At 40.4% G+C, this 17,786-nt stretch overlaps 2 protein-coding genes across 4 annotated transcripts in view; one reads left to right on the plus strand and one right to left on the minus strand.

Annotated features, from left to right (window-relative positions):
• Positions 1-4,543, minus strand: part of LIPA (lipase A, lysosomal acid type) — a 100,387-nt gene extending 95,844 nt beyond the window's left edge. Inside the window, exon 1 of the mRNA XM_022569398.3 lies at positions 4,443-4,543. The gene's annotated coding sequence lies outside the window, so the exon portion shown is untranslated. The remainder of the gene's footprint in view (positions 1-4,442) is intronic.
• Positions 1-16,442, plus strand: part of IFIT5 (interferon induced protein with tetratricopeptide repeats 5) — a 42,147-nt gene extending 25,705 nt beyond the window's left edge. For 2 of the 3 annotated variants that reach the window (XM_022569393.3, XM_030759312.2), the window contains exon 2: positions 12,362-16,442. In XM_022569393.3, coding sequence (XP_022425101.1) covers positions 12,362-13,805 — 1,444 coding nt within the window. In that variant the 3' untranslated portion in view covers positions 13,806-16,442. Of the gene's footprint in view, positions 1-4,633; positions 4,759-12,361 lie in introns of those variants that run through there. The other variant, XM_022569394.3, reaches the window with a different exon arrangement.
• Positions 16,443-17,786: the final 1,344 nt, after the last annotated feature.

The raw sequence follows: 17,786 nt of genomic DNA on the forward strand, positions 1-17,786 counted from the left end.
AAAAGAAACGAAATTGAGTTATTTGTAGTGAGGTGGATGGACCTAGAGTCTGTCATACAGAGTGAAGTAAATCAGAAAGAGAAAAACAAATACCGTATGCTAACACATATATATGGAATCTAAAACAAAAAAATGGTTCTGAAGAACCTAGGGGCAGGACAGGAATAAAGACGCAGATGTAGAGAATGGACTTGAGGACATGGGGAGGGGGAAGGGTAAGCTGGGACGAAGTGAGAGAGTAGCACTGACATATATACACTACCAAATGTAAAACAGATAGCTAGTGGGAAGCAGTTGCATGGCACAGGGAGATCAGCTCGGTGCTTTGTGACCACCTAGAGGGGTGGGATAGGGAGGGTGGGTGGGAGTGAGGGAGACACAAGAGGGAAAAGATATGGGGATATATGTATATGTATAGCTGATTCACTTTGTTATAAAGCAGAAACTAACACACCATTGTAAAGCAATTATACTCCAATAAAGATGTTAAAAAAAAGAAAAAAGAAATATTAAAAGGATGCTAAAGGATCTGAGAGATCGTCTGTAGCAATCATCTTTGATTATGACATTTTATTAATAGACAATACACAACAAATAATGCTTTTAAAAGGAAAATTAAGGAACCAGTGTTATTGTTTTTTCATTCTTGTGTGTGTCTGGGGGGAGGATGTATTAATTTCCTGTTGTGGCTCTAATAAATTACCACAAACTTGGTGGCTTAAAACCACACTAATTTATTATCTTACGGTTCTAGAGATGAGAAGTCTGAAATTGGTTTCATTGGCCTGAAATCAAGGTGTTGGCACAGTCAAATTCCCTCCAGAGGCTCTAGGGGACAATTCTTTTGGTACCTTTTCCAGATTCTGGAGGCTGCCTGTATTTCCTGGTGCGGACCCCTAATCCACAGAAAATACAAGTCCCCAGGGAATTCCCAGAAATATTGGGCAAGGCTTTGGATTTCTACTGAAATTCTATAGGAAATGAAGTGAGCAAAATTTATATCATTGAGGGGCAGGCATCAGAGTTACATAGAAGCAATCTTCACAATTTCCTTATCACTAGAACAAGAGATTTATTAGATTAACAAAAACATAAAAGTGCTTGTGTTGGTGGGAGGAGGCTGTAAGGTACTAAAATAAGTCTAACCCACTGCCAACTCCCCGAGTCAGAAATATTAAAAGTAAATAATTATTGGATAAGTGGTCAATTCTCAACTAGGCAGTTTTTCCCAGGTATTGTTATACATCGTTTGTACCCAGAAAGCAGAGCTCATTAATGTAAAATAAATCTCTGGATTATGTAAGGTGTTTGTGTGAGATGTGTTTGACAACCTCCAGAGATCACATTTACTTAAGTGTGTATAACTTATAACCTAATACCACCTCTCTCTCCCATCCTTCCCAACTCTGGAAGAGATCTCTGCACTTCCCAGAGCTCAGTAAAACTAAAATGTGTGACAGCCTGGATGTTTGCAGAGAAAAACAACAAGCAGCAAATCCAGGAAAACAGATGCTCTTTGGTACTAAAGATACTATTGCCAAGCTTACAAATGAATATACCCAGGGATTACCAAGAGGTAACTGACGGCTTTAAATTGACAACTGAATTTCAGGAGCTTGTTACTCCCATGGAAATGCCTGACAGAACCTCAGTCCGTGTCCTTATTTAGAGTTCCCCCCAAGTGCCCAGCGGGGGTCTCTCATGTACCCTGAATCAAGCCAAGCCATAGCTCCTGCCATTCACTACTATTATAGGTGCCCCAGCCCAAGTCCTTGCTAACTGCTGGCTACACACCACCACTGGCTCTGCCTCCTTGAGGATCATCCTGGCCACCAATGTCTCCATGCTCACGATGCTGCTAGAGCTGGAACTGCATTGGGACTAAAAGCCTCTACCCTACAGCCTGCCCCAGCTTGAACTGCCCACCCTCAGTCTGTGTCCATAGCTCTGTATCTTGTCCCCAGCCAGACCAAATGTGATACAGGCACCTCCACTTTGAAGCCCATGCTGAAGGGAGTAGGCCTTTACTGCCATTCCCCTGGATATCAATCCTTTCACCCAGGCCATCTCTTGAACTCCAGTATCACCCCCAACTTCCCTTGATCTGTATCCACTTTCCCTCTCCTACCTCAAGTCCACCTCCTCTCTCTTTCGGGCTGTGCTGGAAGACTAATTCAAATAAATTAGGTATATACATGAGGGTATTACTTACATGATTCTCAACTGTGGGGAAGAGGGAAGAGGAGGATTTTGCCGCTCGGGACAAAAACAAAAAACAAAAAAAGTTGGATTTGGCATTATATGGAGACAACTTCATTTGTCACAACTGCAGGGTGCTACTGACATCTAGTGGAGAGATGTAAGATTGCTGCTTAAACATCCTAAATTGTCAATAGTGTCAAGGTTGAGAAACTCTGGCTTACATCTATTTCTTGGAAGAGTTATTACTTAAGTTTCAGTTTCCCAAGCAGATTTTTGATCAGCTGCCATGTTTCATGTTCTATTTCTCTTTTTCTCTAGTTGCTGTGTTTCACAGGTTGATGAGAATAAATTCAGAAGGTAATACACGATTAATTTTCCCAAGAATCCACCCAATCCAACAGTCTGTGAAAAAAAGACTGAGATTCAAATTCCATCCAGTACTTTCAGCATGTTCAACACCTACTCAACAGTCGGGTCTTTGCTTCTTCCCAATCCTGAAAGTGTATATTCCTTTAAAATTTTTATAGACGGTTTTTGTCTTTCTGAATTTGAATTCCTAAACAATATAAGGTGATAACCAGGATCCTTTTTTCCCTTTTGGTTTTTATCATTGATTGTTTAGTTGCTGTCCACGCAAACCTTAATAAGCAAAGACTATCTCTTGGCCCAGATACAGCTAAAAGAAAGGAAAGGAAAGGAGTACGAACAAGGAAGAAAAAACACTACCTACGCAATGGAAATTTTTTCAAACAGAGCTCTATTAAATGTTCTACATCCTTAGGAAGGAGGAAATTCTGGGCTTATTTTTCTACCTCCAAATAAACCATTCAGTACTTTTTCTAAAATGTGGCTTCCCACTTAAACATTACAACAGCCTACACGCCCACCGCATCCACATTACCGCTCCGGCCTCATTTCTTAGGACGTTTACCCTGCTCTCTGCACTCCAACCACACCATCTGCGCTTGCCAAGTATGCTTGCACCTCCAGGCCTTGCACTTACCGTTCCCCCAGCCTGGAACGCTCTTCCTTAGCCCCATATCTACAGTGCTCATTCGTTCACCCCCTTCAGATCTTTGCTCAACTGTCACGTTCTCAGTGAAACCTTCCCTCACCAAGGTATTTATAACAGCAAAACACCTTGCACTCCAACCTTCTCTCTGCTTTTTCTCCATAGCACCACCTAACAAAAAATGCTTTATATGTTCTTTATCTTTACCTCTCACACTAGAAATTATCTCCAAACAAATAGGAGAGCAATAAAATCACAAACGCACAACTAACTACACTTCTGTACCTACACCGTTAGCCATGTTTAACGTGATTCTGGGGAAGCAAGAAGTGACTTTATCTACAGGCCCCTTTTTCCAGCAAAACTGAATGAAAAAGTCAGCACTTTTAAAACTAGTGACCACATAGTAAAAACTGTACATCACTGCCCATTCATTTGAAAGCAAAGTGACTAGGATGGTATAAAAGTGATAAGCTGGTGCCTTTTAAACGTTTCGATGATGAACACGTTTTCTCAAAGTTTGAGGATTATCTCCCCTCTCTGTGCACAACCAGGAACAAAATGCAGAAGACGGTGAACCGGGTAGGGCTTGCCCCTTGTCTCTTTTATTCCCAGCTATATTGACAGGGCCTTCAGCAATGACTGGCTCTTAGCAGTTATTTAATAAAACTTGTTGAAGAAATGAATGATTGAATTCGAAGGGGACAAAATTTTTAGTGTATTGGCATTCGCTATTTTCTGCTTAGATTCCTAATACCACCTCATCTTTATTGGGACCTTATTATAGGAAGCTCGGTTGGCAAGGGCATGGAAGGCAAGGGAACTTTCATACAATTGTGGGTGGGGGGTGTATAAACATCTTTGCAAAGCTATTCGGCAATAGCTACCAAAATGTTGAATGTATACACATTTTGGCCCCCAAGTTTCTCTAGATTTACCCAATGGAAATCATGGCACAAGTGCACGGCACTGCACCTGTGTTGGCTGAAACAAGACTTGAGTTCCAGCCTAGGACGCAGAAAGCTGTAAAGAGCATCGCCTCCACCCAACCAAAATAACGCTGAGCAATCTCCTGTCATTTTAGTTAAAACAACAACAACAACAAACAACCACCCCCAAGAAAGCTAATCTTGAGGCAAGTGGACTCAGCGAGGTAGGGGAGAGCCAATACCGAAGTCTCGAGGCCCAGCTGTAAATTCCACCCCGAACGACCCCGCGCTGCGCAAACCTCTCACTGCGACTCCTCAGCCGGCTCCGGGGCCCACTCAACTAGCTCTTCCAGAAGTTTCTGTTTTCCGGGGCTGGACTCCGCCTAGTCGGGGATCAGATTCACTTTCTAGCTTCCTCTTCCCGCTCGGGTCCTGCCTTGAACAAAGCGGACGCCCGCGCGCCCGCGCGCGCGCGGACTAGCGCTGCGGTCATCTTGCTCGCGCGCGCGCGCACACGCACGCGGCCGCTCAGTCCGCGCAGCAGCCGAGCGCTGAGGGGAGAAGCGGAGAGGACCGGCGCCTCCCAAGACGGACGCAGAGCCCAGCCACCATGAGGTGAGGGCTTCTGCCCGCTTCTTCTCCCCAACTCCGTGGGGCCTTTGTGGCACACCCGCGTTTCTCGCGTATTCCATTTCCAGCGCAGCGCTGAGGCCTTTGAAGGGGCCGAGCCCGGCCGCCGGGCATCTGCGTTGGGGACGCTCCCCGGGAGCCCCGTTCGGGCCCGGGACGGCTGAAGGCGGGCCTGCTGGGGAGGGTGGCCGAGCGGACCCTTCTTTCGAGCCCCGGGCGTCCGCGGTCGGGACTGTCGGGCCGGGGGGCGGCGGGGCTGGGGGTGCCGGGCGACGCGTCCCGCGGGCCTGTCACCTCCCTGCGGCTTTGGTCGTCGCTGGCCCCGGACCGGTGCGGGCGGCTTCTGCGTGGCCGGTCCCCGCAGGCCTCAGCGCCCGGCGTCACACGCGTCCGTTCCTGCCATTTTGCCTTCTGATTCCTGGGTCTGACTTCTCCCCCTCCTTTGTACCGTGGACAGATTATTCTAGTTCCACCCCAAACACTGTTTTATGAGGCTTTCTTTCTCGTCTCCTTGACTGGCGTGTGGTGGGTGGTCCTAGGCTGACCCATGTAATCCGGTCCCCTGCCCTGCACGTGGGTAGTTAATGGTCTCCATCGGGAAGCTGAGGCGTGGGAGATTCCGACCTTGGGCCCCTGAAGCCCGTAGAGCCCTTTGTTCTAAATCCTGACTTTGACCACCTACGAGTTGGGTGACCCAAAGCAAAGTTTCTTCAGTTCGGTGGGTCTGTTTCTTACCTGTAAAAATTGATAGCATCCATCTCTTAGGACTGTAGAAGGGGGCACATAATATTTGCAAATGTTGACTAAAAATATTTAATAAATGCCTCACTTCTACCATTTGTAAGAAGGGAGGGAGGTGGGAAGTATCAGGAAGGAGCCTGAAGAAATAGGGAAGGAAAGGCGGGTGCACAGTATGTGGATGCAGGTTGGTGTGGAAGAGGGGTGGACCCCATTGGGCACTAACTGTCTCCCAAGAAAAATGAAAGACTACTCCTTCCTGGCAAAAAACAAAACCAAAAAAACACACACACAAAATTACCTGAAGATAGATGTTGCCTCTTGAGACACAATAGCCTCTCTCTGCCAGCTTCCCAGAGACAAAGTTTAAAAATTAAGTAGACATAGTTGAAAAAGTAAAACTTGTCATAAGTGTCCAGTTGTGCATAAATTCCATAGAGTGTGGGCAAAGCACTTACACGGCTAACTGAATGTCCCTTGGAGATCTCACAGCCACATCATAATGCCTGGGGCAGCCCTCCGTCCTCATCGTCCTTGTGCAGAGGCAGATGTTCATTTTACTCTGTGGTTGGGCAGAGGGCTGGTAAGCCCATGTTGGATAGGGGAGACTGAAGTGGCAGAAAGTTTGGAGCCATTAGCAAGATGGGAAGAGCTAGCAGGAATTCCCTCATCTGAAATTCAGGTGCTTTTTTGTTTTTAATGCTAGGCTCATGCCTCTGGGCTGGAAATGCCAGAAGCTACCAGTATATAACTGCATTCGCTCAACAAATATTTATTATTGAGTTTCTCTTATATGCCTGAAATCACAGATGCTGGGGACACAGAGGTGAAAAACATAAAACTGGAGTAAGGTCCTTATTCTCATTTAAATGGGGGAAATAGACAACCAAGAATAAATGAGTAAATAATCAACATAATTCAGAAAGTGATAAGAGCTATAAGGAAAATAAAATAGTGCTAAGAGAGTGACCTAGAATGGAGGGGGTTATTTTAGATAGCTCTACCACAGGCGGCCTCTTGGGTAAGGAATATTTGAGCTGAGTTAAAGGAAGGAGCTAGTCATACAAAGATTTAGGAGCAGAGCTTTTTAAGCAGAGTAAAAACAAGTGTAAAAGGCCTTGAACTTGATATGTTCAAGATAGGAAGAAGGTCAGTATGTCTAAAACACAGATAATGAGGAGGAGAGTAGGAGAAGACAAGGTTGGGTGGGTAGACAAGTCCAGCTCCTTTAGGGACTTGTAAGACATGGCAAAGGCTAGATTAAAATCTAAGGGTGTTGGGAAGCTATTGGGAGATTTTAAACCAAAAGACTGACATAATCTGGTTTACATTTTCAAAAGTTTACTAATACTGTATGGGGACCAAGAGTGGAAACAGAGACCAGATTTTTGCCACAGCTCAAAGGAAAGGTAATAGTCTTTCCTATTTTCCTAGACTAGCAGTGGAAATGGAAAAAAGTGGATGGATTTGAGATGTATTTGGGTGAGAGAATTAACAGGACTTCCTATTGAAGAATAGGAATCAAAGATGACGCCTAGGTTATTTGGCCTGTGGGACTAAGAGGTACCAAACAAGGTGGGAAAACCAAGGGAGGAACAGGCTCAAGGAACCCAGATTTCTATAATTTCTATATTTACTTGAGGTGCCAACTGAACTTCTAATTGAAGATGTAAACTAAAAGTTAGATAAGTCTGGAATTCAGGGGAGAAATCAGAGATAGAATAAATACCTTGGAAGATCATCAGCATATACGTCTTTGGATTATGGAAAAAAAGGTATTTTAATTCCCTTACATGAATAATGATGATAATTATATCTTTGATAACTAAGATTTTTGTCCTTCCTTCAGATCACTTTTAATACATTTCCACCCAGCTCTTTTGTTGTTTGAAAGAATCATTAATCACCCTCTCTGCCCCTCCACAGCGTGTCCTAGTGAAAAGCAGCTCCATCTCAAAACAACTCCAGCAATGCAGGATGCTATGACTTTAGATTGAGGGCTCGTATTTGAAACCATTGTTTTCTTATCCTGAGACCTTTAACTGTCTGACATGTCTTTTCCAATGGGCAGTTACACAACCTCTTACCTGCTCTTTAAGCTGCTCTAAAATCTCTTGTTTTCTTTTAAGTCCTTCCCAGGCAAAGTGAATTTTACATACATTAGACATATCCTATATTTTAAAGCAAACTATTCTTAAAAAAAAAAAAAACTCCAATTTTTATGTGAAAGAGGTAGTATAGCATTATGGTTAAAAGGCATAACCTTTTGTTTACGTCAGGCAGAACTAGGTTTGAATCTGTGCTTGGACACTTTATAGCTGTGTAACCTTGGACATGTAATTTAAACTGTTTCCCAGCCCTCATCCATAAAATTGTGAAAATAATAAGACATTGTTATAAAAATTAAATGTAATTTGTGTAAAGTGCTTGGCAGACTGCCTGACATGTGCAGTGTGGCAAGTGAATGGTTTTTGGGGGTGTTTCTTTTGACCTCTCATCTGATTCTAGAAATACATTGTACAAGTGTAACATTTATACTATTGAGCTGAATCTGTAGTGAACCTAGGGCTTATGCATAAAGTTGTTTTCTCAAATATATCCTTCTTTGCCATTTAATTTAGCCATCACTGTGAACAAAATAGGGAAAATTTCAAGTTAGAGTAGAGGTCTAGCCTGTTGGGCTTGAGGCTTTTTTATACATTAAGCTCTATAGGCCCAGTGTCTTCAACTGTCCTGTCCCATGCAGTAACCACTAGTCATACGTGACTATTCAAATTAATTAAAAGTAAATAAAATATAAAAAGCAGTTGATTGGTCATCCTAGCCACATTTCTTGTGATCAGTGGTCACGTGTGGCTAGTGTCTCTCACATTGTGCAGCACAGATAAGAACATTCCCATCGTGGCAGGAAGTTCTATTAGAAAGCTCTGGTCTAGAGCCTGCAATCACTAAAATGTGGGACCTGTATATATGTGTTTATATGTATATACAGACCACACAAGAGAATATGAAAAATTAAAATTAGTAATTATAAGTGAATGTAAATGTCTACTAAATATAATACTAAGTTAGCTATTAATGTTTAAATTTAGTATTTATAAAAATAGAAAACATGTCATGAAGTATATGATTAGATTGTAAATATGAAGTGGTTTTATTTTTCTAGTCACTACTGCTAATTGTGCACTTAGTCCAGTTCTCTGACTCTTCTGCCACTTTTGGCTATTAGGACAGCCTCTTTCCAGTTCCTGAAGACTCAGCCCAATTCATTTTAAAACCTCAGTCTCATATTTGATTCAAAGCACTCTTCTCTTCCTTCCCAACTCCCAGAAAATATTGATAAAGGTGCTGTGAAGAATAGGAAAATGTGATAGACTAGACTGTAGGATGGCAGGCAAGGTGGAGATGCAGCTTGAGCTAAAGTGGTCAGGGGTAGCCTTCTTTGAAGAGCTGAGATTTGAGCCAAGCCCAGAATTATGAGAATAAGTAAACCCTAGTACTCTCTTAGGAAGAATTCACAGAGTGAGGGAATAAAAAGCAGGTACAAATGCCCTGACGTAGGTGCATACTTGGCATAAGAAATAATAAACAATAAAATTTTGTAAAGGCTTGTATGACTGGAGTGCAGTGAGCATGAGGAAAGTGGTACAAAATGAGGTTAGAGAAGTAGACATGGGCCAGATGGTAAAGGGCATAGTAACCATGGTTAGGAGTTTGGGGCTGGAGATAAAGATTTGAGTAGTAGTAACAGTGTATAGTTTCACTCTGCTTCATATTCTGTCCTTCTCACAATTATCCCCATCTCTCCCACAAGAATCATTTTCTCCCTTAATACTGGATCATTTCCCTTTGACATATCATTAAGTCATTAAAAATATGAAAAAATTTTTGACAATTTCCTCAGATTTGCCTCTGTTTCTCTACTCCATAGTAAAATTCCTTGAAGGAGTGACCTATATTCCCCATATCCACTTCTTCTCCTCTTCCCATTATCCCCTCAACCCACTCCAGTAATATTTTCATCCCTACCGTTCTGTTAAAACAACAAGTTCCCCCACAACTTTACTCCTCCCCAAACAGTGATCTCTGTCCTCATTTTCTCAACCTCTTAGGATCGCTGTGCACATTAAACATTTCTCTCTCTTTTTTCAAAATCAACATTTTCTTCCTTAGGCTTTCATGACACCAGATTTCTTGGTTTATCTGCTCCCCTACTGATTATTAAGATTAGAAAGGGGCAATTGAGTTGAAGTAAGATCTCAACAATGAAAAGGAGGAAGTCATAAAAGATCTGAGGGCAGAATGGTCTAAGCCAGTGCTTCTCAACCAGGGTGATTTTTGCTCCCCCAGGGGACATTTGGTGATGTCTGGAGACAGTTTTGGTTGTCACCACTGGAGGAATGCTAGTTACATCTACTGGGTCAAGGCCAGGGATGCTACTAAATATCCTGCAATGCACAGGTCAGCCCCAACTAAAAGAATTCCTTGACAATCATAACTAAAGTACACCACTACTACCACCACCACCACATAATCCCATTACTTTGATTTTTTTTTTTTTCTTAACACTTATTACTGTCTGGAATTATGTTGTCTGTTGATTTGTTTACATGTTTATTTTTTGTCAACCCCTTTTGTTCCCTCCTCTCCTATAATAGAATTACCATGAAGAAAAGGCCTTTTTCTATCTTGCTCATTACTGTATTCACTACAACCAGCGTATTGCCTGGCACGTATGCCATGAGGTGATCAATAAATGTTTCCTTCTTTTTTTCATTTATTTGGCTGCATTGGGTCTTAGTTGCGGCACACAGGATCCTCGTTGCAGCATGCGGGATCTTTCGTTGTGGCACGTGGGCTCTTTATTGCGGCGTGCGGGTTTCTCTCTAGTTGTGGTGCGTGGGCTCCAGAGTGTGCGGGCTCAGTAGCTGCGGCGTGCGGGCTTAGTTGCCCCGCGGCATGTGAGATCTTAGTTCCCCAACCAGAGATCGAACCCGCATCCCCTGCATTGGAAGGCGGATTATTAACCACTGGACCACCAGGAAAGTCCCCAATAAATGTTTCTTGATAGAAATACTATAGTTCCCATAAACATTTATACAAATATGCATACATACATATAAGGAGGAGAGTCCTGTGCACAGCATAAAGGGAAATACACACACGCTGTACATTATTTATCCGATAATTAGAATATTTCCCTCTTTGAGAGAAGCCTTAAGTAGCTTTTTTTTTTTTTCTGTAAATTTCTTTCAACCCTTAATTGTGGCCGATTGTAGATTTAGAAAGTCTTTCCTGACTGCCTCACCACTACCATCAGCAGAACTAGGTATATTAATCAGGATTTTGTCAGTTGCAGACAGGAGAAACCCAGTTCAAACTGGCTTAAGCAAAAAGAGAGATTATTTCCTTAAAAAAGTAGAAGTCCAGGGATGGATAGAGTGATCCAAGTATTTAATCAGCACCACAAGCAATCTGTCTTTATTCCTGTCTAAGCCCTGCTTTCCTCTATGCTTGATTCTTTCTCAGGCAGGCTGTCCCCAAGAGTTTGGAAAGATGGCCACCAGCAACTCCAGCTTATATTCTACAAGCTTAAAATTTTTGGAAGAGAGTTCCAGCAAAGCCCCATTTCAGCAAAATTATATTTTAATTGGATTATCTCTGAATATATCACTGGGTCCAAGGGATGGCTGGAATATGTGTGCTTTCCTACAGACTGGAAGAAAGTGTAGACAGCCGGTCTCAGATCACATGGACTAAGAGTAGGGGGAGATGTTCCACCAAATGAAGGCCCCAGATGTCCACAACACTGGACTATGTGCCCTTCCTGAGTCACTTGCATGGAACTTTATTGGAATGCTGAGTTGTAATTGACTGTGTACTTAGTGTACTTATAAGGTCTGTATAAGCAGGGCTGTGTCTTATTCACAGTTACGTCCCCAGGGTTATTCAGAACATCTTGCACATAAAAGCCTTTCGGTAATGAATAAATACTTCCTATCCCTTCCTTTCCCCTTCAGCTTCCTAGTTTCAGAGATGAAACTAGGCCCTGCAGAGATAACACTGTGCTTCACACAAAGGGAGTTCAACAAATATTTGTGAAGTGAGCATTAAGGGTAATGTTAAGTTAATAATAGGTGGTAGCCTTTATTTATGCCCACAATCCTAAAGGTCAGAAGGATATAGCACATAACATCAAAACCTACTAACCCTCCTTTTGCTTTTTCCCCATTTTCTCTAAATCTTTGTTATATCTCAAACTTATACTTCTTCCCGTCTCTTGGTATTCCTGTTCCTGTTCCTTTCTGACTCTGTCTTTTTTTTCTCTGTGGGGTTTCCTTTGTTTGTTTCTTTATTTCTCTGCAAAAATTATATATTCATGTGGCTTCTCTCTCCTTCAGTGTACTTCTTTTTCTTATTTCTCACCTTCTCCTCTTTCCCTTCACTACTCATAATACAGAAAATAAATTTTTATGTTGTTTATTAACTGTGTATATATCTATTATTCTTAATTTTCAGAACTAGTAAATACGATATTTTAAATTCCCCTCTCTAAAAGTAGGTGGTGCTTGTGGGTTAGTGACTGCCAAAAGAAAATAGATACCCTATAACATAGAAAATACTGTCATCTCTCCAGAATTGGTTTCGCAATAAATAATGTGAATTTAATGAAATATTTTAAGACATAACTATACTAGTTTCCTCTGTGTATAGAGTTATAGAAACCTAGTGCTTTAACTGTGAGATCAAATAGATTAAAATATAGTTCTTTGCTTAACCTGTTTAAGCTTTAAAAATTTATTATTTCCTTTATTTCTTCAAAAATTAAAAAGGATTTTATCTTTGACAGTGAAATTCCTAAGGACTCATTGAAGGCCATTCTGTTGGAGTTAGAATGTCACTTCACATGGAACTTACTTAAGGAAGACATTGATCTGTTTGATGTAGAAGATACAATAGGGCAACAGCTTGAATTTCTTACCACAAAATCCAGACTCACTCTTTATAACCTGTTGGCCTATGTGAAACACCTAAAGGGCCAAAATAAAGATGCTGTAGAGTGCTTGAAACAAGCAGAAGAAATAATACAGCGAGAACACTCGGACAAAGAAGAAGTACAAAGTCTGGTCACTTGGGGAAACTACGCCTGGGTTTATTATCACATGGACCAGCTTAAAGAAGCTCAGAAGTATATAGACAAGGTAGGGAATGTCTGCAAGAAATTGTCCAGTCCTTCTGACTACAAGTTGGAGCGTCCAGAGATTGACTGTGAGAAAGGGTGGGCACTCTTGAAATTTGGAGGAAAGTATTACCAAAAGGCTAAAGCAGCTTTTGAGAAGGCTCTGGAAGCAGAACCCGACAATCCAGAATTTAACATCGGCTATGCCATCACAGTGTATCGGCTGGATGATTCTGACAGAGAAGGGTCTATAAAGAGCTTTTCTCTGGGCCCCCTGCGGAAAGCTGTTACCCTGAACCCAGATAATTCCTATATTAAGGTTTTTCTGGCGCTGAAGCTTCAAGATGTACATGCAGAAGCCGAAGGGGAAAAGTATATTGAAGAAATCCTGGACCAGATATCATCCCAACCTTACGTTCTTCGTTATGCAGCCAAATTCTATAGGAGAAAAAATTCCTGGGACAAAGCTCTTGAACTTTTGAAAAAGGCCTTAGAGGCGACACCAACCTCTTCTTTCCTGCATCACCAAATGGGACTTTGCTATAGGGCACAAATGATCCAAATCAAGAAGGCCACTCGCAACAGACCTAAAGGAAAGGATAAACTGAAAGTTGATGAGCTGATTACATCAGCCATATTTCATTTCAAAGAAGCTGTGGAGCGAGATTCTATGTTTGCATTTGCCTACACGGACCTGGCCAACATGTATGCTGAGGGAGGCCAGTATAGCAACGCTGAAGACATTTTTCAGAAAGCTCTTCGTCTGGAGAACATAACTGATGACCACAAACATCAGATCCACTACCACTATGGCCGCTTTCAGGAATTTCACTGTAAATCAGAAAATACTGCCATCCACCATTATTTAGAAGCCTTAAAGGTCAAAGACAGGTCATCTCTGCGTACTAAACTGGCAAGTGCTCTAAAGAAATTGGCTTCCAAGAGACTTGCTCACAATGATTCAGATGTGCAGAGTTTAAGTGCCCTAGGGTTTGTTTACAAGCTGGAGGGAGAAAAGAGGCAAGCTGCTGAGTATTATGAAAGGGCCCAAAAGATAGATCCAGAAAATGCAGAATTTCTTACTGCTCTCTGTGAGCTTCGACTTTCCATTTAAATACATACTCCAGGAAATTAGTTCTAAGCTTTTTTTCTCCATTTTGGTTTCTTATATTTTTCTTTATTGTTTTAATCCATTGTTCATTATAGAGCTAAGTTTTATTGAATTGTCATTTTGTACCTGGCATCATGCTAAATACTTTATATATTTAGTTATGATGAATCTTTTTTTTTTAATTACAATACAGTAATCCATTGAGAAACAGCAAAATTCCAGCTGTTGTAACTTTATAAAGTATGGTCATTATGACTTTATATCCTTTATCTCTGCTATTTATAATAATTTTCTGATTAGATTTTGTGAAGTTTTCCATATTCCTTATGCTGCGAGTATAATCCTACACATGCCTTTGACACCTACGTCAGGAACAGTCTTTTAGGAGTGCAAAATTATATTAGTTAAGCACTTAACTATGTAGCTTGCAAAAGACGGAAACTTCTAGTTACAGATGTTCCAACTTTGAGGATATTTAACCATCAACATGATAGTTACCTAAAGAATCCTCTTTGTTGGAAGAAAAAAGTTTATAATAGAAGTTTGTCATCCCTGATGACTTCAATAAAAGGAGAAAACACTAGAACATGAGAAAAAAGATTTCCCCATATACAGAACTTTAGGGACCCATGAGAAATCCAAAGTATTACCTCCCAAAATATTCATTAAGTAGCTAGAAATAGTGATGAGGAAAAAAATGGATAATGGAAAATCATTAGTTTCAAATTTTTCTAGTTCTTTTAACTAGAAGAATAAACCTAAAGTTAATCTAGATGGAATTAATTTTATTCCTTCCAATTAAAATTGCAGTATTTTTAGGTTAAAATCATTGAGATAAAAAGTGGACCAATTGAGAAATTGGGAGAAATGATAAACAAATGGGTAAAGTAGATGCCCCTAACCTACGTCCCTAGATTATGAAGATTTCAGTGATTTAGTTTTGGGTCTGGACTGGTTGGAATTCTCATTCACACAATTTCTGGCCTTTGGTTAACTGTTTTAGTATTCCAAAGTTACTTCTGTGAAGCTTTTCCTTTTGTCTGAAGTTTTCAGATTGACATGTTTTCCTGTAGATCCTCTAGGAATAGTTAAGCCCTGTTTTCAGTTTTAATATCCACTTTGAAGGGTCACTGCTTAAGGGCTTTTATCCCAGAGGACTTTTTAAATCGGGATGTTGCTAAAAGTGGCTTCTTTAATGTTGTTTCCTTGATTATAGACTACACAATTATATTTACCACCACAGTGTTAGTGGAAAAATATGCCATATGATTTAATTCTCCATACCTTCAATGTGGCTCTTAAAACTATGCCATATGATTTAATTCTCCATACCTTCAATGTAGCTTTTAAAACTACTGTAATATATACTGTATATATTCTCCATACCTCCTAAAATTACTGTGTGTTTTTTACTTTTTGTTACTATTTTTATTTTTTAAATTTCTATTATAGTTTTGATGATTACAGAAGTAGTGAATTCTCATTGTAAAATTTCAAACAATACTAAAGTATATGAATTTAAAAGAGCACTTCCTTCACCCTACCCCAGTTCCACATGCCCAAGGTAAACTGTTAATAATTTGATAGGTATCCCTCCAGATATTTTTTTCTCAGCATATTCAAACATACATAAATACTGCAGTGTATCTCATGAATTAAATTTTTTTGAGGTTCGTTTTACTTATCTCCCTGCTGGTTTTATTTATTTCGCTGATTTCACTTGTTTATTCAAGAATTAAGAACAGGCAAGGGAATGATCTTTAAGTATTTCAGTAATTCATGACCGAAGTCCTAACCTATCAGTAGAAGCATTTGTCCTGTTTTGCAGCAAATAGCTTATTTTGCAGCAAGTCATTTTCTCCCATTGGGAATAATGTTACGATTAAGGTTATGTTCCCAAGTAGAGACTTCATACACAATAAAATTACAGTTGTGATATCAAAACAAAGATACAACTATACAAGCCTCTCTATTTAAACATTAGACTTTAAGGTCTATTAAGTGATTTTAAAATCCACTAGATATTAAAATATTGAAATATATAAGAAGCATAACATACTAAGAAAGTATAAAATCAGCATATGAATAATACAACTGTATAAGTTGAACTAAAATTAATATTTATAATAACTTTAAATTTTGTCAGTATTGTGCTTGCCTTCCTAAACTTTATTTAGAGATACTTTCATAGACTCTTCAGTTTAAAAAAGACCTCAAAATTCACCTTTATTAATTAACCATCAAAATTTGAAGGTTGAATTATCTTCCTAAACGATAATTTTGTCTTCAGATAGTCCTTATTCTTAGAAATTTGGGACTTCCCTAGTGGTGCAGTGGTTAAGAATCCACCTGCCAATGCAGGGGACACGGGTTAGATCCCTGGTCCAGGAAGATCCCACATGCCGCGGCGCAACTAAGCCCGTGCGCCACGACTACTGAGCCTGTACTCCAGAGCCCGCGAGCCACAACTACGGAAGCCCGCACACCTAGAGCCTGAGCTCTGCAACAAGAGAAGCCACCGCAATGAGAAACCTGCGTACCACAGCGAAGAGTAGCCCCCGCTCACCACAACCAGAGAAAGCCCGCGTGCAGCGACGAAGACCCAATGTAGACAAAAATAAATTTATTAAAAAAATAAAATTTGTTTCTGCCATTTAACTGAAGACTTCTAGCGTGTAGTTTACACATTTTGGTCTATCCTTAGGGACTTCAGAGATCTAATGCTTTTTAGAGATGACATTTTGTATTAGTTAAAACTTAATTGCAAATCAAAAAACTCAGCTAAACTGACCTAAGCAAAAATGAAAATATAATGACTGATGTAATTTAATAGTCCAGGGACAGCACTAATTTCAGATAAATTTGAAGGAACAAATGAATCACCAAATACATATGGCTGTTATGTGAAGTCGTGACACTGAGTAGCCAAAAACCAAATGTCTACTACACATATCTTAAAGTAATTGAAGACAATTGCCCTATGTCTCCTGAAATCTAAGTTAAACATTCCATTTCCTTTCACCCGCCCCCATAAGACATATTGCAGTCTCCTCCCCATCATGGTTACTTTGAATTCTCTCCAAATTGTCTTTATCCTTTGGCAAGGGTTTGTGCACAGGGTTTAACTTCATACCTAAAGTGAGGTTTTAGGACTCTGGTAGAATTATCCCTTATCTTTTCTATGAACTATATGCATATTAATGTAGCCAAAATAATAATATCCACTTCCTATCTACTTATGTGTAGGTTTTTCCACACATGCCGTTTTAAGGCATGCCTTACCTATCCTATACCTGACCATTTGGCTTTTGAAAGTGTTTTATGTTCCTTGGTAGCATTCAGCACTTCAATTCAGATGACCCATATCTCTTAAATTGTATAAATACTTGTATATACAAGATGCTATCCCCTGTAAATGACAGAAAATAGAAAACCTGGCATAATCTGTCTTTAAACCAGTAAGAAACAAAAGTAAATCGTGTTTTCAAACAAGGCTTAATCTTTTCAAAGCACTGTGGCCAAGACACAATCACTGTCTCTACTTCTCAGCACTGATTTATCAGATTTGGCTCCATTCTGAGAAAACTACCTTTGTGATCCTAAGATGGCTGCCACATGCACTCTTGTCTCTATGCAGTGGAAAAGAGCACATCTCTTCCCTGAACCATCTGAGAAGTCCAGGTTTGCAGTGTGATAGGACTGTCATAGGTTATGGAACCATTTTCAAATAAGTCATCATGGCCAGAGAGGAAGAGACCATGTTCATTAGTTAGGCCTGAGACATAGCTGGCACAGAAAGACAGGAATGAGGAGAAAGTTAACTTCCTTAGAAGCATGGACTGCAAGGTGCAGGGATGGAATTATCGAGAAAATCGGGATTGGATACTGGCAGCCAAAAATACCAAAGTCATGTAGATTCAAATTTTGTCTTCTTCCCCGTTCCATACATGTCTCTATAGCAAGTGAAGTATTTCAAAAAGGAGG

The sequence above is a fragment of the Delphinapterus leucas genome, chromosome 16 (assembly GCF_059928025.1).
Source record: "Delphinapterus leucas isolate spDelLeu-1000000601 "Yukka" chromosome 16, BTC_Dleu_Yukka2, whole genome shotgun sequence".
NCBI lineage: Eukaryota > Metazoa > Chordata > Mammalia > Artiodactyla > Monodontidae > Delphinapterus > Delphinapterus leucas.